Source organism: Manihot esculenta, chromosome 5 (assembly GCF_001659605.2).
Source record: "Manihot esculenta cultivar AM560-2 chromosome 5, M.esculenta_v8, whole genome shotgun sequence".
Lineage (NCBI taxonomy): Eukaryota > Viridiplantae > Streptophyta > Magnoliopsida > Malpighiales > Euphorbiaceae > Manihot > Manihot esculenta.
The window spans coordinates 5,545,249-5,572,248 of record NC_035165.2 but is presented as its reverse complement, the minus strand read 5'-3'; the positions used below and the strand labels follow the sequence as shown (position 1 = coordinate 5,572,248).

The following is a 27,000-nucleotide window of genomic DNA, read 5'->3' as shown; positions in this document are numbered from 1 at the left end:
ACCAACTTGCACGATTCTTTCTTTCTAGCACGCACACAAGCATCTGTGGGAGAGGCTCTATTAATTCTATATAGCACTATACTGCAAAGTGCACAATACTCCAACGACTGCTGATCTCTCTCACGTGCGTGGATGAACAAGCTCAATCCTCACACGTGTAGAAATTCAAACTCTTCTTGACCAAAGTATTTGAGATTGCTGGTTTTGCTATGTCCTTGCTTGAACAGGCTGGGTAATTCCTGTGAAGCACAAGAGGCTTCGAGCCATAACAATGACTGCATGGGTCTATATAATTAATCATCTTGGGGTATGTACTAAATATATATATATTATCCTATATATACATTGCTTTATGTGCATGAATCAATTTGTGATGCCCACATAAACAAGTGTCATATGCATAATTTAAATATATAAACATATGCATGCGTGTCATATTCTTAGCTTGAGCATAAAAGAACATGGGAAAAGTTTGGCATTTTGGATAAGGAAGAATACACATATATGGGAATCATAAAGCTCCAGAATCAACTTCTTTTTTTTTTGTGTGTGTGTACCTGTCCTAAATTAGCTAATAAAAATATGCAAATGGCTTAATCATCATAAAAAAATGCTTAGAACGCTTTAATTATTATTAATAAGGACATTGAAAAGCTAATCAACCATTATTGTCTTTGTTTAGTAATTAGTTAGAACTCTAAAACACAGAAAGTGGGGTCAAAAATAGAAAAAAAGAAAAAGAAAAGAACAAGCCATACCATCCATAAGCTTTTTCTGTGAGTTGATGGCTGTGCAGAAGAAGTTCTCATCTGCCAACTGTCGCAATTTTCACTTCATAACACTGCCAAGTGAAGCAATATTATTGTGAAAGAACTTTATTCTACACTCTGGTTTAATTGCTTGTGCAGGAGCAATTAATTCTCAAGAAAGAATTCCCCCAGATTCTTCCTGATGATGTAAGATGTCGAGTTTTTTTTTTTTCTTTTTTCTTTTTTAAAAACTTAATGTGAGCAGGAAGCAACCCACCAAGATAATTAAAAGCTGCACTAGATTAACAAGTAGTTATTACATAGAGGAACTCTTTAAGTCTATTTTTGGTATATGGAGTATTACATTTTCCATACAATGTAGTCAGGGAACCAGGAAAAAAGCAAAGCCCTTAATACAGCATTTGTTTTCAACTCATGTTGGAGCTGGATTTATAGTTACTACAACATGAACATGAAGTAGTATTATTGTTGTAGCTGTTTCAGAGGTACTAAAACCAGATTGCCTTAGCATCGATGAGTTTTTGCTTCAATGAGCCATCCAAGTGAAGGGATAAGACATCTTTAGCTGAACCTACATATTTTCCACCTATGAACACAGCTGGGACTGTGGGGTTACATCCCAGGCCTCTCAAAGCCCACTCCATTTCTCTCCCATTGGCATCACGATCGAGCTCGTGAATTGCTGGGCTTGCACCAAGTTCGTAAAAAAGTGTTTTGATGCTATGGCACATGCAACATGAGCTCTTGGTGAAGATCACTGCAGCCCTAGTTGATGCCAAATCTCTCACCCTATCCATTGCAAAAACTCTTTGTATTCGGTTTCGCTAACAAATGAAACAATTTTTTTTTCTATACAGACTAACTGGTGATCGCTAGAACAAACAAAGAAAGCTCTAGCTATAGCAAACGCTTGTGGAGATGATAAGCGATAAAATAAAACTAAGCAAGGAAGCTTTTGTTTTTTGTTTGTGTGTTTTGAGCTACGGTAGACTCTGAGATTCATCAGGCCATATTTATAATGGCTGGCCAGTGGCCAGAGTGGTGGGATTGCATTGTTTAATCCGTTAAGGAAAAAAAAGAACAGAGGATTCCAAAAAAATAATAAAAAAATATACAAAAAAGGAGAAAGTTCTTTGAGATATTTGTCTGGATAAGAAAAATGCCATTCATGATTTGTTTTGACATTAAATTTATAATATAATATATCCGTACAAATTAAGTGTATAAGAAGAATAATTTAATTATTAATTAATACATTTAAGTATATATTATCAAAAGCTGTATGCTTTCGGCCCCGGTTACTGGCATCTCTGGAGATTAAATATAAAGATAATGATAACTGCGAACCATTCTTGATTTGGTGCTGGAGAATATATAATTCAAACTTTTTTCTTGATCTCAAGCGATAACCTTCCAACATGAAGAATTTTAAAAACTTTCCCCTTATACATATTTTATATGAAATGTCAAAAGGCATGCATGGAAGGTTCAATTCTCCTCTAGATCTATCTCTATTTCTTCAATATTTATGGATGATATATGTTTAAATTAATTCTATATACTTATCTTGAAATAAATTTAACAAATAAGCTAAATGAAAACGACAGTACATAGCTGTCTGTAGATGATTTTCTTTCTTTGTTTCTCTTAATCTAACAATAAGTAGTTAGCAGTTAGTAGTTAGTAGTTAGTGAGATTGCATATGACGTATGTTCTAAAGTTGATCAATATGAAGTCCTTTTATTTATTTATTTTTTCATAAATTTTATGATTGCATGTCGTATTTGGTCAACTGTCATTGTAGCATCTGTGAGCTGATGTGGAGTAAGATAAGAGTTTATCCAATCCTTTGCTACTTTCCTCTACATTGGTCCCCTTTATCATACTCATCCTGACAGCAGATGATAAATTCAGAAAATTCGAAAACACCAGCAAACGGTGCATAAAATACCAAATCTGATGAGGAGGAACATTCCTTCATGGATTTTTGCAGTATACTATGTATTATTTCAAATCACATGACGATGGATAACAGAATTTTGTTCAATCAAAGTAATACAGGAAATTATAGATTATATTCTGTGATTTTCCTGTCAAATTGATCAGCTTTATCTCTATGAACATTGTGGAACGGATAAGTTATGCCCTTAGGAAGAAGAGAAGGACCAATGGCATTTAAACAGACGACAGGAGGAATAACAGCTGAACTTGACCGCCTGCTCCGACGTAGCTATCATAATTAAAATCGAATCTTATGTAATAAGTGCATCACCTGAAGATGTTTAAGAATCGCTTTCTATAAATCAAAGACCAAGGAATATGCAGTATTCGTGGGTTGTGCATGAACATGTCGGCCAACTTGGGAAGAGGTGGTGATGACACGTTAAAATGTGTTTCCTTTATGCATGCTGGACGTGTACTCGCATCATTTGGAACTCCCACTTGCATTATTTTTCTTGCTTTTTTGTTTTTGTGTATATACTTTGCGATTGGCACTTGCCGAAAAGCTACTTTCTGGGTAGCCCATCTTCAGGTTGGTAAATTATTATTATGAAGTTGAAATATTAATACACTCAGGTAATTAATAATAAAATATGTTAATAATATAACTCGATACTTGCCAGATAAAAAAATTCGTTGACCTATTCTCATTGACTTTTAATGATAACTAGGGTTTGACTCAATCATCGTATCTTGTCTTCATTGACTTAGTTATTAAGAAGATGAGATTACCCCAATCAAGGATCTCGTGACTTGGGATAATCCAGGCCGGCCTGGACTTGGTAGACTTGGCCATCATCTTTTTTCTGTTGGTCACCGTTATCGCATGATCTAAAATTTTTTTACAAAACACAGAATTTATTATTTACTGGCCAATAATTCTAAATTTTAAAAAAATAATTAATTAATTTTATTTTTTTTGCTTTTTTTTTATTGAAGGAGGTAAATATATCCACACTTATAGTTCACTAACAGGACATATACTCTTTAATAAAATTAAAATGATTTTATTAAAAAATATTTTTTGAAATAGAATTAGGATTTGGTAGAATAGAATCTGAAATCTCTTAAATTTATTCAGATATATTTACCATCAAATTAAATTTATAAATACATTTTATTAAAAAAATGTTAATATGTAATAACCATTCACACTCATTTTCTACCAATGATATAAAATTTCAAAAGTTGAACAAAGCTGCCTTTGTGATATAGATGCAGAATAAACGTTGAAAGATTTGAAAGCTGTCATTGATGTACGCAAGGCTTGTACAATATCTTGAAGGCGAAACTCTATAATTCAAATTTTTAAATCTCGATTCCAAAAGTATTTAAATAGATTAGTTGTCTATTTCTATTTGATTTAATGAAAATTATAATATACACCAAAGTGTTAAAAATATAATTCTTTCATATCATATGAAATATTTCAAATTTTTAGTTTTCAATTAAAATTTTTTAATTTTAAATTAAAATATTTAATTATACTTAAAAATAAAAAGTTTGTAAAAAATAAGAATTATTTATAATTTTTTTAAAAAATATTTTACTTATATGATGCGACATAATAATCGTCCAAAACAAGTCATGAATTGTTACTATAAGACAAGAACACGTGATAAGAGTCTGATAAACTGATATACGTCTCATCCGTGTAAAGAAAAACCTGAATCACTGTAGCATCCGGTTTTTCGTCAAAGCTCACTCTCTTCTTAGTAAGACGTGGTTTTACAGAAAGTTACCGTTAAAAAACACAATCCAGTAGATTTTTATTATACCTATAATCGCGGAATCTCTTATTAATTAGCCGGTGCCAGTCATATTTTCAAGAAATTTAATAACCAACTCCATTTTTTTACAGTATAAAAGCTAATGAACATAGAAATCAAAGTACACATCTTTACACAATTATTCTTGAATTCTAAACAATTCATTACACTCGCTCTTTTCTCCAATTTACTGACTTGAGTGTCGGAATAGTTGTCGTAGGCATCAACCACCTCATATTTTTTTTCTTGCAGATTGACTAATCACAACACAGCTCTATTTTAACCACATCATTTGGTTCCATTGTCGAAAACTCCATTGAATTCTCTCTATTTATTTGGATTAAAACTGGTCTTATATTCACTCAAATCTTTTTCTTCTTCATTTCTCTAAATGACTGACAATTCACGAGCTGCTGCTAAGACTGCTGCCAATAAAGGCGCTATCATTTTTTCCACTCCTACCAATGGACAAAACACACCCTCAATGGTCAATGAGGCGGATCTGAACAATTTGAATAACGAGCAAATACTCTAGTACATTAAAAGGTTGCAGGCCATTCACAAGTAGTATAAAGTTCGGGAGGAGACCTCATTTATGAATCTCAAGATAAGAGAGGAGACCTCCATTGGTATCCCGAGGACTCGGACAGAAGCGATCCAAATGCAGTCCAAAGGGAAGGCGAAGCTGGAGGAAGAGGAGTCGTCGGACGAGACTCCGAAGAACGTCGACTAAAGCTGATACAATATGTGCAAAGGTACTAAAAGGAGAAAAAAGAGAACTATGGCCTGAACGATGCCTCGCCCTTGTTAGACGATATGTTATCTATCTAAGCAAAGTTCTCAGAAGGAAATCACTTCACTAGCTCCTTTTTGACCGAGCCTTAACCCTTAACGAATATCTCCCCTCCTCGGGCCACCGTTTCTTAAAGTTTCGCTTCTAGCTCAGCAATCCTAGTGGAGGCAACCCAGTTCTCTTTAGCATGAGATTACAGCTTCTGGACTTGCCGTTGGAGGATAGCCACTTGATTCTTGGCATTTTTTACCCAATTCTCAAGGGCAAGCTTTGAGGCGTTGGCCTCGTCCAGGTCTACCTGGAGCTTGTCCATTGACTCTAGTGTCTCCTTCATTGTGCCTTTTATTTCATCAACTTGAGCCTTCAACCTCCAGTATTCCTCTTGCAAAAAACTTTTATCTGTCTCCTGGGCTCCATATTCTCACCTCATAGTCTTGTTTTGCTCCTTGGTTATGTATGCACAGAAGACACTCTCCATGGCAAAGTGCATTATGTTATCATAAAGGTTGTCCATCTCGACCTCGTTCAAGCGATAATGGTCCCCAAGCCTCATAGCATTCTTAGCTATGAGGACAGACAGGTGGGGTTCCTCGAGAAGAGAGGTCGTCCGAGTCAGCACCAATGCCAGGTGTTAGATACTCCGAGGCCACGGGATTCGACCCTAGCATTTTCAAGTGCTGGCTTGACAGTGATAGGGGCTGCTGCAGAAGTGCCCTTTGTGAAAGACTCGGGCTGAGTAGGAGTTGATTCTTCAATTATAGGAGAGGGTGGAGGAGGAGAAAGCATGATAATCTCCTTGGTACGATGAGCCCATTTAGGAGGTGGACTAGTCGTTCCAGCAATCGCTTTACTCTTACGAACGACACATACTATCTTGGTGAACTTATTTCTTGACCCAGCCATATCTACACAAAACAAAAGGTGAGTAAGGCAGTTTCAAAAACAAAGGGGTTAGAAAGAAAAATAGTCTGCATGTTAGCATGAGACATGCTTTCTCGGATAATCGAAAGGTTGGGCAAGTGAGGAGTCCGAGCCTAGTCAGCTTAAGTGTGGCTTTGCCAGAACAGAATAGCATCCCTCACCCTCACAATAATATCAATCCTCTATGTTGAGGCCATCATCTGGAGGAAGTTTGAAGACCGCTTCTTGTTCTGCCGTGGCTGGACCCCATTCTTCTAAAGCTCCATGTATACGTTCCAATCAGTTTGGAGCCACCCAAAATCCCCAGATACCCAGTGAAGTAGGATGAAGAATTTATTTTTCCAGCGTTTGAAGGAAGAGTGTATCCAGTCAAAAAGGGTTTGACGTTTTCTCCTGTTGAAGAACCAAAATTCTTCATTCTTTTCTGTTCCTAGCTGGTACAGCTAGGAGAACAGCGTAATACTCGGCTCGATATTATTATTGAAGCAGAGGAAATAAAAAGCCACCAAAATTCTCCAGCTGTTAGGATGCAATTGAGTGAATGCCAGCTTATGGAAACGAAGGGCTTCAACATAAAACAGATCCATTAGGAATCGAAGATCTGCCTTCAGTTGCTCTTCATAGACGATGATTGTCTCCTTAGCAGTAATTCGGTCATCCACACGAACACGCGTGGTGGAAGCATAAACTCGGAAGGTCTCTCGAGAGATTTGATAGTGACCATAAAGGTGGTCTACATCCTTCTCGGTTAATACAGAAGGGATGTTGTTTACCAGAACGCTTTCGTTATCATGGACCGCTCTCAGCAGGACGATGAGAGTAGGAGCGCGAATGGGGCTATCGAAGGAGGAGTTTGGGATTGAACTTTCACTATAAAAAGAGAAAGAAGAAGAATTGTTATTCATTTTTATGGAAGAAAAAGCGAATAGGATTTATCTTGAGTAAAGAAATGTGGGAGTGAGAAGCAAAATGGTTGAGCCTTTCCTAAAATATGGAGATTAATTGTGAACAAAAGTGGGAATCGGAGATGAAAAACAGTTTTTATATTATGATTTCGATGGCAAATTTTGAATGCTGCTCGACGAACAAGGTAATAATCTTTTATAACCAGGAACAGGCGAAACGACGTAAGTATGAAGAGCCAATCCGACGTGCCACATGTCTAAGATCGTGAAGACAATTGTAATCTTCAAATCTAAAGAATCGAAAACCAGCGAGAGGCCTCTGATACAATATAACAATTGCCCAAAATAATTTATGAGCTGTCACTATAAGATAAGGTTATGTGGTAAGCGTCTGATAAATTGATACACAGTTCCACATGTAGAAAGAAAGATCTGGACACCGTTGTACCCGGTTATTCGTTAAGATTCGTCCTCTTCTATAATAGCGGGATATCTGTTCTACTAACTGGTGCCAGTTGGATTTTCAAGAAATTTGATAACCAACTCAATATTCTTATAGTATAAAAACTAATGAATATAGAGATCAATACACGCATTCATACATAATTATTCTTGAGTTTTAAATAATTTATTAACTTGGCATTTTCTCCAGTTTAATGACTTAAGTGTTGAAATAGCTGCCGTAGGTATCAATCGCATCATATTTTCTTTTTTACAGATCGACAATCACAGTAGAGCTTTATTTCCACTATATTATTATAATTCTTATACATTGCTTTAGCAGTTTAATAACTCAAATTAAACATTTAAAAATAAAAATAAATGCGGTCACTATTATTTTTAATTATTATTAAACATAGAAAAAAAATTTTATTAGTAATTTTTTAATTTAAATTGAAAATATTTAGCTATTTGAAATTCATCAAAGTAAAATAGTTTCATAAAAAATACGCCTATTAAATAAAAAAAACCTTGATATTTTAAGTTGTTTCACATTTATAACCTATTTTTAATTTTATATAATAAATCTTGATTTTTTATTTTTTTATAATTATACCTAGATTATAAAATTAATTTTTATTTATTTAAATTTAATAACTTTATTTTGACAATTGGATCAACTGCTTGTAATAGTATTGCTACAAATAATATTATTGCATGTGGCATAGTCGACGCTACTGCAAATGGTGCATTTGAAGGAGTTAGAGTAGATGGTGCTATTATAAATGATGGAGTTGAGGATGCTGGTGATTCTATTGAATAAAGTGCAATTTATTTATTGTTAATTCTTTGATTGTGGCATATGGTGACCGTAAAATTTCTAATTGTATTGAATTTAAATTGATTAAAATTAATATTGTGATTTAATTATAATAAAAAAAATTAAAAATCAGATTTTATTATATAAAATTATAAAATTATAAAATCACTATAACTATGAAAAAATATAAAATATTGGATTTTTAGTCCAATAAATCTAAAAATAAATAAAACGAACAGTAGAATTGGGTTTTTAGTATAAAAAAAAAAAAAAAAAAAAGGGAAGTTGGGCCTATTAATGATGTTCATGTGAAATAAAGAAAATCTTCAGGCCTAGCTCCAGCAGTAGCCCATTTCAGAAAAGCGCACAGATAGATCCTTCCCAATATTCCCAATATTCCTTCTCTATTCCGATTTTGTGCGTTCCAGGCGTAAACCCTACCTCTTCACTCAGGTTCTCTCTCTCTCTTTCTCATTTGCTCTTCCAATTTGCTTTGGTGAAAAAAGTAAGAAAATTGGAATAGAAGTTGAGGCCAGTTATTATTTTCTGAATTTCACTCTTTGTAGGAAATGCTGTCTATATTGATTTTTGTCACTGTTATTCACTGAATGAATTACGATGATTTAGAGTAACCCTCTGATTTTACTTCTTTTTTGTTGTTATTGACATCGATATGTTTTTTATGAAAAGTTGCATCTTTCTACTTTGATTGGATTGGATGGATATATGGGATGATTTTTTATTTGCTTGTTTGCTTGTCTAGACGTAAAACGGTTAAATTATAAACTTACCATTAGGTGACCTGAAATGCTATCCATCTCCTAATTTGATTAATTGGTTTTGCTAATTTCGTATGAAATTTAGTTAATTGGGTTTGTTGTAAGGTATAAAATGATATATCAGATTCGATGCTCTCATTTTCTTTCATTTAGTTGTTTCTGACTTCTTTGCGCGTAAACTCGTGATTAAAAGTGAAGGGGCAATACAGCATGTGTTATGCTATTTGGTGTTTGACTGTGAATTTTTTATATATTTGGGAAGGCATATTGTCTTATTTGTCGGCGTTTTGTTAAATGTGTAAGAAATGGAAGAAATTTGCTATTAATTCATTTCTGGTAGCAGAGTGACAGGCTGTGTTTTTTATGCTTTATAAGTGATAATGAGTATATTGTGAATCATGACAACTCACAAGTTGCATGATGCATCTTAGACAGTTTATACGGGGACAACTCTAGGGGAAAAACAGTTGTAGAGTTCATGCGAGAAGGAGTTAATGGTGGGATTACCACTGTCCTTTTTGTGTTATGAATCTTCTATGTGTTCTAAGAGAAGGAATTTTCCCATTTTTGGGGCTCTCAAAGGGGGGGTTTCCAATAGCTCTGTGGTTAATGGGAAGTACAAATTGGAAAAAAAAATGCCTATGTAGAAAATTTTGTGGGCACTCTTTCCTTTAGTTACTAGGATTACTTTCTTTGTCTCTTTGCTTTTCCTTATTCTCTGTCACTTATATCCCTGATTCCATGGCTGTTTTGCAAGGTTCTTACTCATACCCTTGAATTATTGCTGCCTTGATTCAGGTTATCAGATGGACACACAGGAAATGGTGGAGAAACCATCTGAAACCATTCCTGCTAATGCATCTCAAAAGAAGCAAGAAACACGTGATGAAATGCTATCTAGGCACAGGTAAACAAATTCATTTTTGAGATCAATTTTAGTCTCTTTATTTACTTATGGTCACATTCCGGTTTCTTAATAATTATGCTACCATGTTGGATTTTGTGGCAGTTACTTTACAACTAGATCTTTCATATATTCTGTAATTTTGGATAGCATTCTGATGTTCAACAGTACAAGTAGTCGGATCAGTATGACAGTATCATGTCATAACCATAATGGATATGCTGATATCTAGAAATCCTCTAAGTTGCCTCTTCAAAAATCTTTGCATGCGCTGCAAGCAAAGTTTGCATTTTATGTGCCTTTGCAAATGATGCTCCAGTTTAATGGTTCATAGTAGATTATTTTTACTCTTAGCATCTAATTTATGGAAAAATATCAATTTTATAAGAACGATGTTCCTCTGAATCACTAATTCACATTTAGGCTCATCCAAATCCTGCATGCAGAAAGGAGATAGCAGAACTGCAGAACAAAGAAATTGAACTGAAAAAGGCTGCAGCAAAAGGTAGCAAGGCTGAACAGAAAGCTAAGAAGAAGCAGGTTGAAGTGCAGATCTCTCAGCTTTCTACTAAGTTAAAAGAAAAACATACTGAAGAACTTGCTTCATTAGGCTATAGCAGCAGCAGTAGTAATGGAAATGAGAAAAGCAATCTTGACAATTTGGTTAAGGCCATAGCTGGTGTTTCTGTTACAAACCAACCAGACCATTCCAAGGTTAGCAAGGGTGCAAAGAGGAGGGGAAAAAGAGCTCAACAAGAGGCAGAAAGGGAGCAAAGGATCCAAGAAGAGCAGAACAACCTTGTAAGTGATCGAATGATTGAAAATGAGAAATTGAAAGGAAAGCTTGAACCTCTTGGCTTGAGTGTCAATGAAATAAAGCCAGATGGGCATTGCCTGTACAGGGCTGTTGAAGATCAGCTAGCAGTCCTTTCTGGCGGTTCTTCTCCCTATACATACCAAGACCTCCGTAAAATGGTGGCTTCTTATATGAGAGAACATGCATCAGACTTTGTTCCCTTTTTCCTGTCAGAAAATGTTACAGAAGGAGAGTCCGACAATTCACTAGCAGACAGATTTGAGAATTACTGTAAAGACGTGGAGTCTACATCGGCATGGGGTGGGCAACTCGAGCTGGGGGCTTTAACTCACTGTCTGAGGAGACATATCCTGATATATTCAGGGTCCTTCCCGGATGTGGATATGGGGAAAGAGTACAAATCTAATGGTGGGAGTGATTCATCCAGCGGAAGTATTTTGTTGTCATACCATAAACATGCATATGGGCTTGGGGAGCATTATAATTCTGTGGTGCCAACTTGATCAGGTAGGCACCACTATATCATCTTCGAACTGTTACCTTTTGCAATGCAGGTTTACTTTTCTCTATGGTCGTGACTTGTGAGAGAACAGATAATTTGGAGCTTTAACTCAAAAGCTGAATTTGAATAGTTTGTATTGGCATTTACACAAAATTTTTCTCCGAATACACATGAATAGTTTAATAAAAAAAATGTGTGTTATTAAGATTATGTTTGAAATTTATATTTATATTTTTTAATAAATAAATTTATATTTTTATATTTTGCTGTTCTGTTTTCTTTGTAAAACCTCGTCTTATGTCTTAGAATATTTTGGGAAATTTTAGAATTAGAGATTTTGTATAAATTGATTAAAATAACAAAATACTTAGAATTCGATCTGAAATAAGTATGATCATTATGTTCAAATTTAAATTCATTTATTATTATACTCGTTAAATAGGAGTATTATTTATATTTATTTAAATAAGATTTTATAGTCGTTAACATCTTCAAATGGGTGAAGCCTGGGAAATGAGAATTACTTGGTGAGAAACAAACTAAGCCCAGGAGGTGGGTGAATGTTGTTGGCCCAATGCTTGCTCACAGCTTCTTCCAACTCATTGATTGCTCAAAATCTCCATGACTTTGTTTGAAACAACAATCAGAGAAATTTTCTTTTATGGCTCATTATTTATTTTCATTCTTTTGATTTTATTAAAAATTAAATTTAGAAATTTATTGTTCTGAAAATAATTTTAATTATTATCAAATTAAAATTTATTAATTTCTTAGTTATTATATGGTACTACCAATTATCCATAACTCAAAGAATGATTCTATATGGTACTACCACGTCAACCAGACACATTCTCACTAATTCCAGTTTTAAAATTTTAAATCAAATTATAAACTCGAGTTAGTTATCTTCTTCTTCTATCTCAAAATGGGGCACATAATGATTGAAGAAAAATTTCAAAGTATTTGAAGTTAAATAGTTTTGGAATGGGCAGGAAGAATGGCGGCTATAGAATATAAACATAACCATATCATATATATGCGTAATGTAATGCATGTGATAATATGTGTAGGGGATGCGAGGAATCGAAATTGCAGGCTGCTTTATATCCAGCTTCTCTAGATATTAAGATATATACGTATCTATCCACCAAAGTTGAAATTCCACTACTCTGTATCCCACTGAAGAATTTAAGCATATATTGGTAGAAACAGAGTGGCCCTTCGCTTCGTTATGAGCCATTTTACAAGGAAGAAGCAGAACGTACGTCTACGTACTTGCATCTCATGGGGATGGGGATGGGCTAAGCAACAGGAACACGGCAGTGTTATCGATCTTCTGCGTCCTTCCACACATATGCATAAGTTCCAATTCTGATAAAGTAGAAAAGAACAGATGCATCAACTGTATTTGTGATTCGATTTTGGTGACGCATCCATTCAAAATAATTAAAAAAGAGCTTCTGTTCTCGTTGAAATATATAATTTGCATGCTTTAAGGCTTTTATTTTTATTTTTAAGATATAATAAAAGCTCAAATGCTTTCATTGAAGAATAGAGCCATAGCAGTCAAAGTAGCCATGGAGAGTTTTGAAGGTCGCCTTTAGGCTCCAACGCCATCACCTTCCTTCAAAGACCTCTTGCTTGGCTGCTAACAAATTGAAACAGGCTCAACCACCCAAAAAGTCATATTCAAGAGCTTTTAATTAAGATATGGTTAACTTTATTAACCGACCAATTAAAGGGTGATTAAGAACTAATCTATTATATGCACAGAATAATATCTGAACACTGAAGTGCAGTTTCTAGATTGGTGTGTTTCTCCATGTACGGACCTTACATGGTTTTTGATTGGCTAATAAAATCACTTCATGATATGAAGGGAAAAGGGCAAATCACTTGTTTGTAAGAAGCATCTTTGCTTTCCAAATTCATCTCCTTTTTCGTCCTGTCAGTTTTCGTTTTTCTTGTCATCAACTTATGCGAATCTTTGTTAAAAGAAAAAATCAATGGATAAACTTAAATTCTCTTCATACCTCTACGCATGCAGATGCTCTATACTGATCTCCTTTTCCTGCATACGTACGTTCATCATTAACCCTACTGGAAATTCAACTTCTTAGTTAATCCCCGTCGACCAATTCTATTTAAATTGTGTTAAAAAATAAAGAAAAAGAGAGACAAGTGAGGATGGTTCACCATGAGGACACAAGTGTCTCTTGAGAATCTGAAAATTTTCGTACGCAGGTCACTTTTGCATGTTAATATGCTCATCACATATACGCACACAGAAAATTTTTGTGTCAAGTAATCATCAAGGGTACATTGGGTATCAATATTAGAGACACGTTATCATTTTATATATTCTTTTTTTCTTTTTTTGTTATATTATATATTCTTTTTCATCTTACAATATTCTTTAAAAAAAAAAAAACACAGAGCTCACCACCACCTTGTGACCTGTATAAAAGGGGTCTCATGGGTTTCAAGTTCCTCACTCGAGCCTTCTAGTTCTCTTGAGAAACTAACACATTTTCCAACTCAGATTACTCCTGTTTAATCGTATAGCTAGCTAAGCTATCCATGGATGCAGTGACAAGACTGGTTGCTGAGAGGCCATTGGTGATCTTCAGCAAGAGCACCTGTGATATGTGTCACTCCATTAAGACACTGGTACGTGGATTCGGAGCAAATCCTACAGTTTATGAGCTCGATCAAATTCCAAATGGCCAGCAAATTGAAAGAGCATTGCAGCAGCTCGGGTGTCAGAACTTACCAGCTGTGTTCATAGGGGGCGACTATGTGGGTGGAGATAGGCAGGTCATGAGTTTACTCCTCAAGAACCAGTTAGGTGCATTGCTAAAGAGGGCTGGTGCCATATGGGTCTGGAACGACTCGTGATATCTTAATTAATTACCATAAACCTCTACTGCAATGTTGCTTCTGCTATGATCGAACATGTGTGTCTTTCAACTTCTGTGATCTTTTATTTTTCTTTTTCCTGTTTTGAGTAGCATAAAGGGAAAGCTTCTAGTCCTCTAATACAGTCTAGAATCTTTAACTTGGAATACGTGAACTTATTTTGGCAGCTAGCTAGGCCAAGGCATGCAGGGGTTAATTACTCTTTTTATGTTAGCTAGGTTCTTGGCTTTTAAAATTAATTACATGTGTAATCCTTGTTGCCCATTATAAATAAAAGTCACCTTTATAATAATATATATATTTTCTGCATGAACATATACGTATAAATTAATATGATCAAATATCAAAATAATATCAAACTTTACTTTAAATATGAAGAGTTTGAAAGAACGGAAAGGAAAAACAAAAATTGGTCCATTGAACTTTAATAGAAATATTCCGATACTTGAGTTAATTTTAACTTTAATTAAAGTAAATAAAGTAATTAAAAATAAAAAAAATTAAATGATTGGCCGTAAAGTCTCTGTTGGTGGGTTTTTTAAATCCGCCATCAAACTTTTATAAAAACTAGCGTGATTAATAATTATAATAAAAATATTATTATATATAATGACTGTATTAATGTAAAATTTTACCAAATCAAAGAGTTGCATTGGTTTCCTTTGCTATTGAATTAACCCCAAAATTAAACCTCTTAATTATTAATTTGAAGTCAGAAAGTGTGAGTGCTAAACTCACGTCTACCTTAATATTAAAAAAATTACTTTCTGAACTGAAAGCTAGTCAAAAGTGATAAATTAAAAGTGACTTTAGTATAATGAATCTTTGATTCCATTATTGTTAAATAGTAAAAAATAATATTCAATAAAAAAATTATATATATTGTGAATTTAATAATATTTACCTACATAAATTTTGAAAGTTATCACATCACTTCAGAACTTATTGGGTAAATATAAAAAAATAAAATAAAATAGGTATTTATCAGAATTATTGTAATAAATTCCAAAAAGAAAAGCAGATAAAATGGCAAATTAGTTAATATGCGTAGCGTTCATGCACGTGATGAAGAAAAAGAGATGCATGGCTGGCGAATATCTTGACACTGAAACAATGATCATGGTGATAAAGATGTTCAATCCACAGAGAAATCTCAACAGAAAGATATAGAGAACAAATTTTATCGTCGATGATTGATGAGTGATCCTGTCGTCGCATGTTGTAATTACTTGGTATCTTATCTCGTACTTGAAATGACATTCTTTGAACCTCCAAACTTAATTTTAATTAGCTAGGCTCATAATTAAATCAGAGGAAGTGTTCAATGAATTTTTAAATCTTTTCAATATGTTGATTTGGAATGTTATATACTCAAGAACCTTAATCTAATCCATATCTGTGACTGTGATATGCCTGCCAGGATCCGACCTCGCATTTCCAATTCATGTAAGTAGTGAATATTTTGCATGCAAGTTGATATGCTTCCATGAAAATTACGTATTTCGCTTTCTGTGTACAAATATATTCTTATCTCCTCGATCAGCCATATATTATATATATTCTTCTCAATTTAGAACAAAATCTAATTTCTACATATGATTCATGCATCCCTAATTTAGCATTTCTAAAAAAATCCCATTGAATCCATTAACCCTATTCATATAAATATCATAATCTAATTTCCACCCCTTTTCTTCTGTTCTTGACACTGTAAATTCACATGTTCGGACTTTCTCATTTAAAGAGTCAACAAAATTTAGCCCAATAATTATTATTTTCATATTCGATAAGATCTATAATTTTTTTTTTTTTTTTTTTTTAAAATCATCGATGTGTAAAAGTCGGCAAAAAGAAAAAAGGGAAAAGATTCAGTGGGAAAATGTGCTATTGCTGTCAAGCAATGTATGTTGTTATAGTTAGTCCAAATTCGAGGAGCGATGCTTAAATTCATTGAATTGGGGAAAGATTACAGAGGGAGATTAGGGGTGGGTGAGTTTGTATTTAGTTCAAATTCAAATAATCAATTAAATCAATTTATTTTGGATTTTATATTTTGTTAGTTAAATTGATTTTAATTTAAAAAAAAATATTAATTTAATTTAATTTAATTTTTATTATAGAAAATAATAAAATCGAAATATCACAATATCCCCACAATCTGTGTGTGGGTGAATATAGAAATTGATTCGAAACAACTGAAATCGTGATACACAAAGTCGTTTAGTAAAAATATCAGCAGTTTTATTACAACTTGAAACATGGCTAATAAAAAAATTCTCTTGCCATAATTTTTTCTCTAATAAAGTGAATATCCATGCAATTCTATATGTTTGGTTCTAACATGTTGAATTGGGTTTGCTGTCATATACGTTGGGTTAATATTATCACATAAAACTAAAGGAGGATCTTGCAATGGCACAGACAATTCTTGAAGTAAATTTCAAATCCAACACAACTTAGCAATAGTGCTTGCAATTGCTTGGTATTCCGCTTTGGTACTTAAGCGCGAAATCATATCTTGTTTCTTAGCAGACCATGAAATTAAATTCTTTCTCAAAAACACACAAAAACCAGTTGTTGAGTGATGTGTGTCATGGCAATCAGCCCCATCAACACCTGAATAAGCTAGGAGAGATGGTGTAGATGATTTAAATAATTATAACTCATAAGAAACAATACCTTTTATATAGCGGAGTATCCGCTTAACCGCCTTAAAATGAACCTTGTGAGGAGAATGCATAAACTAACAAACTTGATTTACTGCAAAAGCAATATTGAAGAGCACCAACTAAACTCTGATAAAGTTTTAGATCATCAATCAATGGACTATCCTCAGATATAGCCAAAGGTTCATTAATAACCGGAGTAAGCATGGCTTTTGTAAATTCCAAACCTGCATACACAAGTAAATTCACAGCATATTTTGTTTGATGCAAAAATAATCCACTCTTGTTCTTAACCACGTGAATTCAAAGAAAAAAGTGCAGGGAACCCAAATCACTCGTTGCAAATTCAGACTTCAGTTGAGACATAATTGTCGGAAACAAAATAGAAGCAGCGGCCAAAAGTACAATAACAAGATAGCAATATTAGAACCTTGGTGCAAAACAAATATTGATGAATAAGCTCTATTGCACTGAAATTTCATTACCTTTAGAAAAGCAGTAAACCTCTCGAACCAAGTCCTTGGAGCCTGTTTTAAACTATACAGTGCCTTGGTCAATTTACAAACATAATCCGGATAACTTGGATAAACAAAGCCCTTTGGTTGAGTCATATAAGCATCTTCCTTTAAGAAACCGTGCAAAAATACATTTTTAACATCTAATTGATGAATGTGCAAATCATTTAAAGTAGCCAAAGAGGGCACAGTTCGAATTGTAGTTGGCTTGATAACCGGCCTTGGTACTAATTTCCAAATTTCATTGGCCATAAGTGCATCATACTCCTAAGACATGGCTTGGCACCACTCAATATGTTTTTTAGCTTCCTTAAAAAACATGGTTCGGGTAATATTGAAGAAGTAGAGATATGAATTGTAGACAAGAAAAGAGAGTATTTGGGTTTACTATGACCTGTTTTAGAACGAGCAAGCATGGGATGGTTATTAGAAATACGATGAGAAGAAGTATTATCGACATTTTGAAGATCTGAAATGATTTGAAAAGGAATGGGGTTTGAAATATTGGACTGAGAATTGACTATAAAAGAGAGAGTTGGAGGAGATACGGTTGTAGGAGATAAGGCAGTAACGTTTAGAGGAGAATTAAAAACAGAAGAATTAAGGATTGGGCTTCAATTTTGAAAGTCAGTAACATGTTGAGGAAAAGGAGGGAGTGTAGTGAACGAATTTGGCTTAGGGTTAAGAGTGTTGCGAAATAGATAAAGAAGCAAAAGGAAACTCAAATTCATTAAACACAACATGTCTTAAAACATAAACCTTTTTTATAACAGGATCATAGCAATGGTAACCCTTGTAATTCATTTATTAACCTAAGAAAATGCAGTAAACTGAACGGGAGCAAGTTTGTGTAGGGTTTGAACAAATAAATTTAGAAAACAGAAACAACAAAAAACATAGAGGTAAGAGTATGAAGGAGGCTATTTTGTCAACATTTCATAAGGACAAATTGAAGATAATGTTGGAGTGGGCAAAATATTATAGATACGCACAGAAGTATGAATGGCCTTAATCCAAAACTCATAAGGCAACTTTGACTGAACCAACAAAGTGCGAACCATATTAATAAGGGTACGGTGCAATCTTTCAGCAGCTCCATTTTGTTGCAGAATATAGGGACAAGAGTACTATAACTTAATACTTTTCTTGAAAGCAAAATTCTGAAAATCTTTACTTGTATACTAATCATCATCACCACCACCATTTGGTAACTGATGACCGCTGGATTTCTCCATCCCGGTTTAGGGCCGGGCCCATGGCAACAGCCCATTACCTGAAGGCCTTTAAACCTCCCGCGTGAACCGGCCCAGCCTTCTCAGCCCAACGACTAGATCTCCTTTAGGCTCAGTCTCGAACTCCTCTTCCTGCTCAGCCCGGAGGAAGGAAGGTGGCCAGCCCGTCCAGCCTGTCCCCCAGGTGGGTTCGTCCGCACGCTTACCAGGAGAGAATTAAATGGCCGTTACGCTTGCAGTAGATATCTGATATTCTCGTACGACCGTATCAGCATGGCAGAGACAAGTGGCCTAATAGAAACAAGGCCATTACACGCCACTGGCAGAGGAAGAAAAAGAATAAAAGGGGAGGGTCACTCTTCTTTCGGACTACACTTTTTCTAAGTTCACAAAACCCTTGTAAAACCTTATTTTTTCTGGATCTCAGATCATTAGGGTCATTCTTCTTTCGGACTAAGCTTTTTCTAAGTTCACAAAACCCCTGTAAAACCCTATTTTTTCTGGATCTCAGATCATCAGTAACAAAATTATAAAATCTCTCAAAACTATAAAAAAAAAAATCTCACTCTTTTGTATAAGTGGAAACAACCACACAAAGCGAGAATAGTCATCCATAAAAATCACATAGTATTTGAAGCCACTAAAGGAAGTGGCAGATGAAGTCCAAATATCAGAATGTATTAAATTAAAAGGAGTAGTAGCTCGTACATGACTAGACGAAAAAGATAAACGAGAATGCTTGCCTAAAGGACAAGCAATACAAGGAAATTTATTGAAATTAACAGAAACAGGACTCGAATGAAAAACTTGTGAAAGAATAGTGGAATTTGAATGACCGAAACGACGATGCCATAGCAGAGGCGATCTATGAGTGGCTTGAAGATTTCTAGAACGAAATGGAGAGGATAAAAACGCAAAAGGAAACTCATAAAGGTCTCCTGGACTACTGCAACTGAGAAGTGGTTTCTGCGTCTGAAGGTCCTTCACATAAAAATCATAAGGATCAAATTCAATAGAACAGGAATTGTCACAAGTAAATTTTTTTACAGAAACAAGATTATTTGTTAAAGACGGAACAACAAGAACATTACGCAACAAAAGCCGTTTATTTGAAAGAAGCAAACTAGACTGACCTATATGAGAAATGGGAAGAGACAATCCATTATCAAACATAACATAATTAGAACCATATTAGGGATCACTTTTCTGAAAGAATACCTGGATTATTAGTCATATGAGAAAAGGCTTCAGTGTCTGGAAGCCAAAACGATGGTCCTGGTTCTTGAAGATGTAGTGCAGCAAAAGATCTATTGAAAGCATCTAGTGTGGGTGATGTTTTTTTATGCAAAAATAGAGGATACTCATGAACAGAGTGAGTAAAATCAAAGTAGATTTGACATTGAATGGATTGCTGAGATTGATAAGCAAAAGTAATGGGTGGTCGTGGACCAAGAAGTTTAGGATTAAATGAAGAATTGTATTGTTACCGAGATTAGTAATAACCACCACCACCACGTCCACGCCGACCACGACCTCGATGGGAAGAGTTATTATTATGAAAATAATACTCAGGAGTGGAATTTCGGTGTTGACCATTGTTTTGGCCACAACCCACTCGACCATGATAGGAACCAGTATTAGGACGTTCAGAAGCAACAAAGGCAGTTCAAGAACCAAAGTTAGGATTAAACAAAGAAGATTGCTGTTTTGAACAATTTTGCAATCGAAATTCTTGTAAATAAAGGGCAGTACGAGTTTCGACAAAGGAAGGGAGGGATTTGTGGCTACTCAAGTTTATAATGACATTCTCATACTCAGATGGTAGACCCTCTAGAATTTGCATAACAAGATCATCTAATCTCATGATCAATGATACAAAGAGAGTCATAGATAGTTTTGAGTTTTTGAAGATACTCATCAACGGAAATGGTATCTTTTGTGATACTATAAAATTCAGTTTTGAGTTGGAGAACTTTAGCATGAGCTTGATCTTTGAAAAGAATTTTTATGGCTTTCTAAGCTTATTTAGCAGTAAGAGAGACATTTAGTTTGATAAGACTACGAAGAAAATCAGAATTGACAGTGGCTGGATCCATGACAAAACAAGAGAATCAACTTGTTTCCAAACAAGAAAATCAGAATTTGGAACAGATGCTCCTCGGATTGTGGTTATAGTCTCAACTGGAGGATCTATGGAACCATCAACATGGCTATAAACATCATAGCCTTGAAGAATAGGGACAATGAGAGAACACTAAAGCAAAAAATTAGTGAATGACAAAGTTTCGCTAACATAGTTATAAATGTTGGAGACACTAAAGGAAGGATGGAAGACTCTATTGGATGAGTTTTGAGTATCAGACACATAAAAAGTAAAGGTGGTTGACATTCTGAATAGAAAACGAAAAGAAATGGCAGAATGGAAAGAAAGAGAAACAGAAAAAAAATCTCAAAATTTAACCTATTGAAACTCTAAAGGCTTTGATACCATAAAAACGTTTATAGACATGTATTCTCTTTTATTTGTATTGATTAAAATACAATTATACAGGCAAATACAAAACTTAAGAGATAAGTTTTATGTTGATAAGTTGACATTTAAAATTTTAATTCTATTTTAATAAGATAAATGCGATATTATCTGAGTAGTATCATGATGGTCAATTTCTCACCTTAGTTTTTAGAAGATGGATCACAATTTTCATGGTTTATTTGTACAATTTGAATTTAATGAAATAAAATTCTCTTAAAAAAAACTTTCATTTGAAAAATTCTATGGAAAAAAAAAAATTTAATTCCCATTTGGGCCCTTAAAATTCCTTCGTGCGGCCACCGTTGGTGCATGCATGTGACTGCTTTTCTTTCTTTTCTTTTATTTTTTTTAGAACCTCTTTGTTTTCTGATTTGTTCCGAGGACATGGGTTGAATAACATCACTTTAAACAAACTCGATCAACTAGATATCTTTGGTCTGCCTTTGTAGGGTGGCTACAACGGATACTGTGTGGTTTTCAGCCAAAGCAAAATATGGTTGAAGCTAGTTGATGGACGTACTGATTAAAACAATAATCAATTAACCAAATTGTCTTTTGGCGTTTAAAAAAGGATGGCTACCATTCCATTCTTCTGGAAATAATTGTTAAAATCACCGCCACCAACTTTTTTAACTTTGAAAGTAAATGTCATAATTACATACTTTCAAACACATGGTTTTGACTGAAAAGGTTGTTTGATGGGCTTAAAATCAGAAGTAAAGACAGCCTCCTAAAATGGGTTTAATGAAGATCCTAGTCTTGATCTTGCCCTTTTGGGCAATTCACATCAGCCACTCACTCACCCACCATTGGATGCCTGCCCTCAAATACAAAATGTCTGCTTTCTGTCAAGACTAATGAACTGAGATTGTGATAATGGTACTTATAATATAATAATTTATAAGAAGCAATATATTTTTTTGCAGCTTGAGCAGTGTCCAGAAATAGATAAATGTATACGGTGGGGTTCAAGGCATCTCTTGTCTGCTCATCTCTTTTACGGTAATGGATTTGCTTGATCTTGCCTGCTATTGAGGCCAGATTGCCTTTTAAAAGGCTTTATTTCTTTCATTTCTTTGAGCTTTAGGTTTTCTTGATGAGCTTTAACGAATCTTGCTATGGGGAAGAAAAATAATACCCAATTGGATAAACCATATTCTTTCCCCCACCTCGGTGGATGCTCAAAAATAGATCGAAACAAAGATTTCTCTGCTGTTGAACAACACGCAGAACATTAACTTGGGAAAAAATTAATTCTAGCAAATAAAAGTAAATTCGCTTTCTGGAGTATGTCCTCAAAAAAACAGGTATACTAACTTGAAAGGAGGCTTAACATCATGTAATATATGTGTTATTTTCTGGTGATCGACACAATTTATACAAGTTACTCTACAACCCGATATCTCAAAAATTTCGAATTGACAAAGTCTTCATCAAGTAATCATGAATGAGTGGAATCTGATCAGCGATGACACGTCTGTTACTCTGCAACAGTTTATTCTTTCGTCCTCCATCTTCTATATTCGCCAACCTTCATCGTCCACTTAACTAAATGGCCTGCTTAAATAACCTCCATAGTTGGTTAAGGAAAAGCCGGTTGTGATTTTAAGCAAGAGTTCTTGTTGCGTGAGCCACTCCATTGAGTCGCTTATGTGGATTTGAAGCCCAACAGTTTACGAGGTAGACGTATCCCAAATGGGCAGCAAAATCAAAGAAGTGTACCTGCTGTGTTCGTAGGTCAAAAATTGATTGGAGGTAAATGGCAGGTGGTATGCCTGCACGTCCAGAACCACCTGATCCCCTATATGGATTTAGTCTCTTGCTAATAATAATATGTAGGAGTGGCTTTTGATACTTGATCCAGCTCGAAATCTATTTCACATTTTTTTTCTAGGGCCTTTTTGGGCCAGGCAGAATCACACTCTTTCCCGTCAACTCAGTTACAGAGCTTGTACTTGAACTTCCAGCTATGATGTCTCCAATAAGATACACTACTTATTGCCTACAATTTCTTATTGTGACAGCGTGGGTTGTGCGGTAGTGTGGGTGTGGGTGGGGCAGAGAGAAAGAGAGTAATATTGTGCATTTGGCCCAGAGGATAGGGTGATCCACCATTGCAGGGAGGGTTCACCCAAATCAAATCAAAGAGCTACAAGAAATAGAGGATTTTCCATTTTAGAACAGGAGAAAATTTTGAACAATCTCCGCAGCCCAATGATTTATACTATACCTGCTCCACTGGACATACAAAATCAAGAACTCGCAATTCTTCAACTCCATAACATTCCAACTGCAACTTCTAATTTCCTTTCTGATATTTCCTTCTGAGATCACTGTCTTCACGTCTAGTAAGTAGTAATAGTTGTCTAATCTAACCTCCCAAAAATATCCCTTCACAGGACATGCAGGAAATGAGCATTCTTCGTGTCCCACCACGAAATAACATATGTTTATCATTAGGCAGGACTTCTTTGCCATATCTAGAAAAGAAAAATATAAATTTGGAGAATAACAAGGCTCCAAAGAAAATGCTTAACTGCTTAGAGGAGGTAACTACATGGGAGGGAGACTATCGGAAGGTTCCTTTAGAGAAATTTCAGTCTTACAATAATCAACTACAAATTATAAAGGTCTCACGCACTGAAAGCTCTCAAATAGTAGATTTCGAAATTTAGAATTGATAATGAGGCACCAAGGTTAATTCAAGACAAATTCATCAACCGAGTCTGAGCTAAAGCAAAAATTCACTCCTCCAGATTCTCGTGAAATAGAAAAGAAAAATAAATATATAAATAAATAAAGCCTGGAAATATAATTTGCGCATAGAAACGACATTAATTGACAAAACTATGAAAGAAGTGTTGCTCACTGATTCCCTTGAATGCTTACATCAAAACTGTGAACTACGTGATGAAGTAAAAGAGAATATAGCTTATCATTCACCAAGGTAGTTGAATCAATTCAAGGAATTCTGCGGTCTTAATTTAACCTTCTCTATCAGATCATTGTCAATCTTAATTACAGATTTGGAGAATAATTTATGAGTTTGGAGTAGCGGGAAAAGCAAGGGAGTTAAGAGTTCTAACCAACGTGAGGTCACATTCATTTCTATTCATATTCTATGAATTATAGTACTTGGAGAATTTGCTCTGCTATGCCCCAATAGAAGGATTAACTACCCATAATGCAAGTTCCATATCCATCTGCATTGTATCAGGAAAGCATAAGAATTTAGAAGCGAAACATCAATCAAGTTCAATCTTCTTCGCCAATCAATTAATCAATCATTCATGCTAAAATATACAGTTGAATTGCAAATCCATTAAAGAGTTCGGCTTTTTTAAAAAAAAAATACAAAACTTATTTTATGATTGTTGACATTAATGAACAAACTAACTTTATGTTTGAAGATGGAAATCTGCTCTGTTTAGTGCGGAATTAAGTTTTATACTAAAGCTATGACAAATTTTGGTTACGAATCCATGGACAATTGAAGAATTATATAAACAAAGAAAAATGTAAAAGAAATGATAATACGAAATCTACTGGAATTGTACCAAGATTGGTCATAGCATGTCATCCAAGGTGCTTGCACGCCTAGGAAGGTCTTGCATAAAGATAAAGAAAGCAGGAAGCCTTCAGAAAGTTGGAATCACTAGAAGAAGAAACTGGAAGTTTAACAAAAGTAGGAAACAAAAATATGATGGTAACATCATGGACTATGGAACCCGTCCAGGAAGTTACGCTTAAGCTGCACCCGCAAGTGTATGCGGAGAGCCTGGTTATAAATGTCTCTCAGTTTGAGTAAAACTAACTCTCTCTGTGTATATAAACTCACTCTCTCTCTCTAAGTGCACACACACACATACACATACATATCCTATTTAAGCTTGGATTGCGAGGAAAGACCCATCAATTACTTAGGGGGTTCGGACTCACAAGATCATTTGGCAGCCCACTAAACCTGAACACAAGCCTTGAGCTTGCATTTTATCCGTAGCAATTGCTCCAACTTAAACAAAAACTAGGATATATCTATGCCCCTATCTAAAAGAGTCTGCCAAAGTCTTCCAGACAAACACACAAAACACTTGTTCAGGAATCCTCAGCACTCAACAGCATTATACCTCAAATAGATTTTGTCCATCATAGGTGGCACTTATTACAGGGGGTACTGTAATCAGAAATACCCACAAACAAAACTTTTTTAGAGCAAGCAGTAACCCATAACCCCATCATCATTTTACAGACAAACAAAATAGCAGATTAACATTGCTTAAACGTCCTCATAATTGACAACAAGGCCTTGTATTCTGGTACTGGAATTGGATATAAAGCCACCAGCACGCCTCACAGGATATGGGATCAGCAAAAATTGTATCATCTTTCAATAGGCATGGAAAAAATGTGGCTTATCTCCATTCATAAGAAAAAAATGATCATATCAGAAAATACATACCAAAAATAGAAAGTAAAAAAAAAAATCAGTTCTTTCTTTAGACATTTGAGAGACAGTGTTTTGACACCATAACAAGAAGAGCTTCTGAAATCTATAAAAATGTCAATCATCCTGCCATCCATGAGAATCAATGCAGCAAGTACTTACTCACTTTCAATAAAATCTTTTAGAATGTCATTTCTGTGCTCTAGATTTGCATTTCTTCGCCAATTCTCAACTGCCTTATGAACAGTAGCATTAGCCTCCTTTAGCTCCTCCGAGGAGAACTTGTGTTCCACTATTCCCAATGGTCCAGGCTGCAGTACCTTAATCACAGTTTCCATCTCTTGCTCAAGCTGCCTATTCAATATGAAAAAGAAACTGATTAGAGACTTCTTGAAAAGTGAGAATAAGGACCTTGTAGAAATGAAAGTTATACGAACAAGATAAACCCCAAAAGCATAACTCAATAACTTGATGGTTGTGGAAATAAAACAGCCAAAACTTCTTCACTCAGTTTGGGAGAAGTAGGAGATTTTTTTAAGATAAGGTAAAGTAATGGAAAGTAAGTTATCAAATCCCCCACAAATGGTTGAAAAAGTAGGGTTTTGGAGGTTTTGTCACCTCCAAGTTCACGAAGGCACTAAACAAAATGGAAGCTGCGAAAACAATTCATAGCCATTTAACACAGCATGATCAGAAGATACTATAAAACTAATCCGCTACTAGTGCACCTGAATTCAATTACAAGTTAACAAGAAACTAGAGCTACTTAGGTTAAATCCCCTGCTGAGCCAGAGTTTCGAACTTAAATAATCTCAAAAAAAATCAAAGGGATGTAAAATAACTGATAAATCCGCATATAAAAGAATTCTCTCCAAAACTGAGCCCTATAAGCAACTGAAGGTGATCCTCAAACTTCTAATTCTAAGATCACAAATATTCTCAATGAAATCTTCTCATCATGCGAAAAACAAAAAGAAAATCCTAATGGGCATAAACCAGAAGGATAAGAGATGTAATGTAAAACTTTTTACCTAAAGATTCTTGAAAACGGTAAAGCATTTCCTAGCCCAGAAAAAGATACACGCATCTCTATCTCTTTATCCTCTGCCAGATACGCCGTCGCTATTCAGACTCACGATGACAATGAAGGGACGTTCCTCAGGACCTCAGGCGACGCATCACCGTTACCCCCTTGAATAGCGCGTAATTATGGCGCATCGGCATTCTAAACGGTGTCGTTTTATTATAAATTTGTTCCAAAAGTTAAGA

At 34.9% G+C, this 27,000-nt stretch overlaps 4 protein-coding genes across 10 annotated transcripts; 2 read left to right on the top strand and 2 right to left on the bottom strand.

Annotated features, from left to right (window-relative positions):
- Positions 1–1,031: 1,031 nt before the first annotated feature.
- LOC122723640 (glutaredoxin-C11-like) lies at positions 1,032–1,815 on the bottom strand. The gene has a single exon (XM_043956453.1). It carries the CDS (start codon positions 1,565–1,567, stop codon positions 1,259–1,261), a length of 309 nt encoding a protein of 102 aa, XP_043812388.1. The 5' UTR covers positions 1,568–1,815; the 3' UTR covers positions 1,032–1,258.
- A 6,939-nt stretch (positions 1,816–8,754) lies between these two features.
- On the top strand, positions 8,755–11,683 carry LOC110616245 (OVARIAN TUMOR DOMAIN-containing deubiquitinating enzyme 5). Of its 2 annotated transcripts, none has more exons than XM_021758605.2 (3): positions 8,755–8,873; positions 9,998–10,106; positions 10,550–11,683. In XM_021758605.2, the coding sequence occupies exons 2-3, from the start codon at positions 10,006–10,008 to the stop codon at positions 11,421–11,423; spliced, it is 975 nt and encodes a 324-aa protein (XP_021614297.1). In that variant the 5' UTR covers positions 8,755–8,873; positions 9,998–10,005; the 3' UTR covers positions 11,424–11,683. The 2 variants fall into 2 exon arrangements, with proteins under 2 accessions (XP_021614297.1, XP_021614298.1); XM_021758606.2 differs by having other exon boundaries at positions 8,820–8,925.
- Positions 11,684–13,921: 2,238 nt separating this feature from the next.
- LOC110615985 (monothiol glutaredoxin-S6) lies at positions 13,922–14,635 on the top strand. Its single transcript, XM_021758265.2, has one exon. The coding sequence runs from the start codon at positions 14,003–14,005 to the stop codon at positions 14,318–14,320; it is 318 nt and encodes a 105-aa protein (XP_021613957.1). The 5' UTR covers positions 13,922–14,002; the 3' UTR covers positions 14,321–14,635.
- Positions 14,636–24,088: 9,453 nt separating this feature from the next.
- LOC110614693 lies at positions 24,089–26,946 on the bottom strand. Of its 6 annotated transcripts, none has more exons than XM_021756314.2 (3): positions 26,763–26,941; positions 25,894–26,085; positions 24,089–24,490 (listed from the first exon to the last, which is right to left on the bottom strand). In XM_021756314.2, exons 1-3 carry the CDS (start codon positions 26,816–26,818, stop codon positions 24,463–24,465), a joined length of 276 nt encoding a protein of 91 aa, XP_021612006.1. In that variant the 5' UTR covers positions 26,819–26,941; the 3' UTR covers positions 24,089–24,462. The 6 variants fall into 6 exon arrangements, with proteins under 6 accessions (XP_021612006.1, XP_021612005.1, XP_021612002.1 ...); XM_021756313.2 differs by having other exon boundaries at positions 25,898–26,085; positions 26,763–26,940; XM_021756310.2 differs by lacking the exon at positions 24,089–24,490 and adding an exon at positions 25,387–25,698 and having other exon boundaries at positions 25,898–26,085; positions 26,763–26,946.
- Between the last annotated feature and the right edge of the window lie 54 nt (positions 26,947–27,000).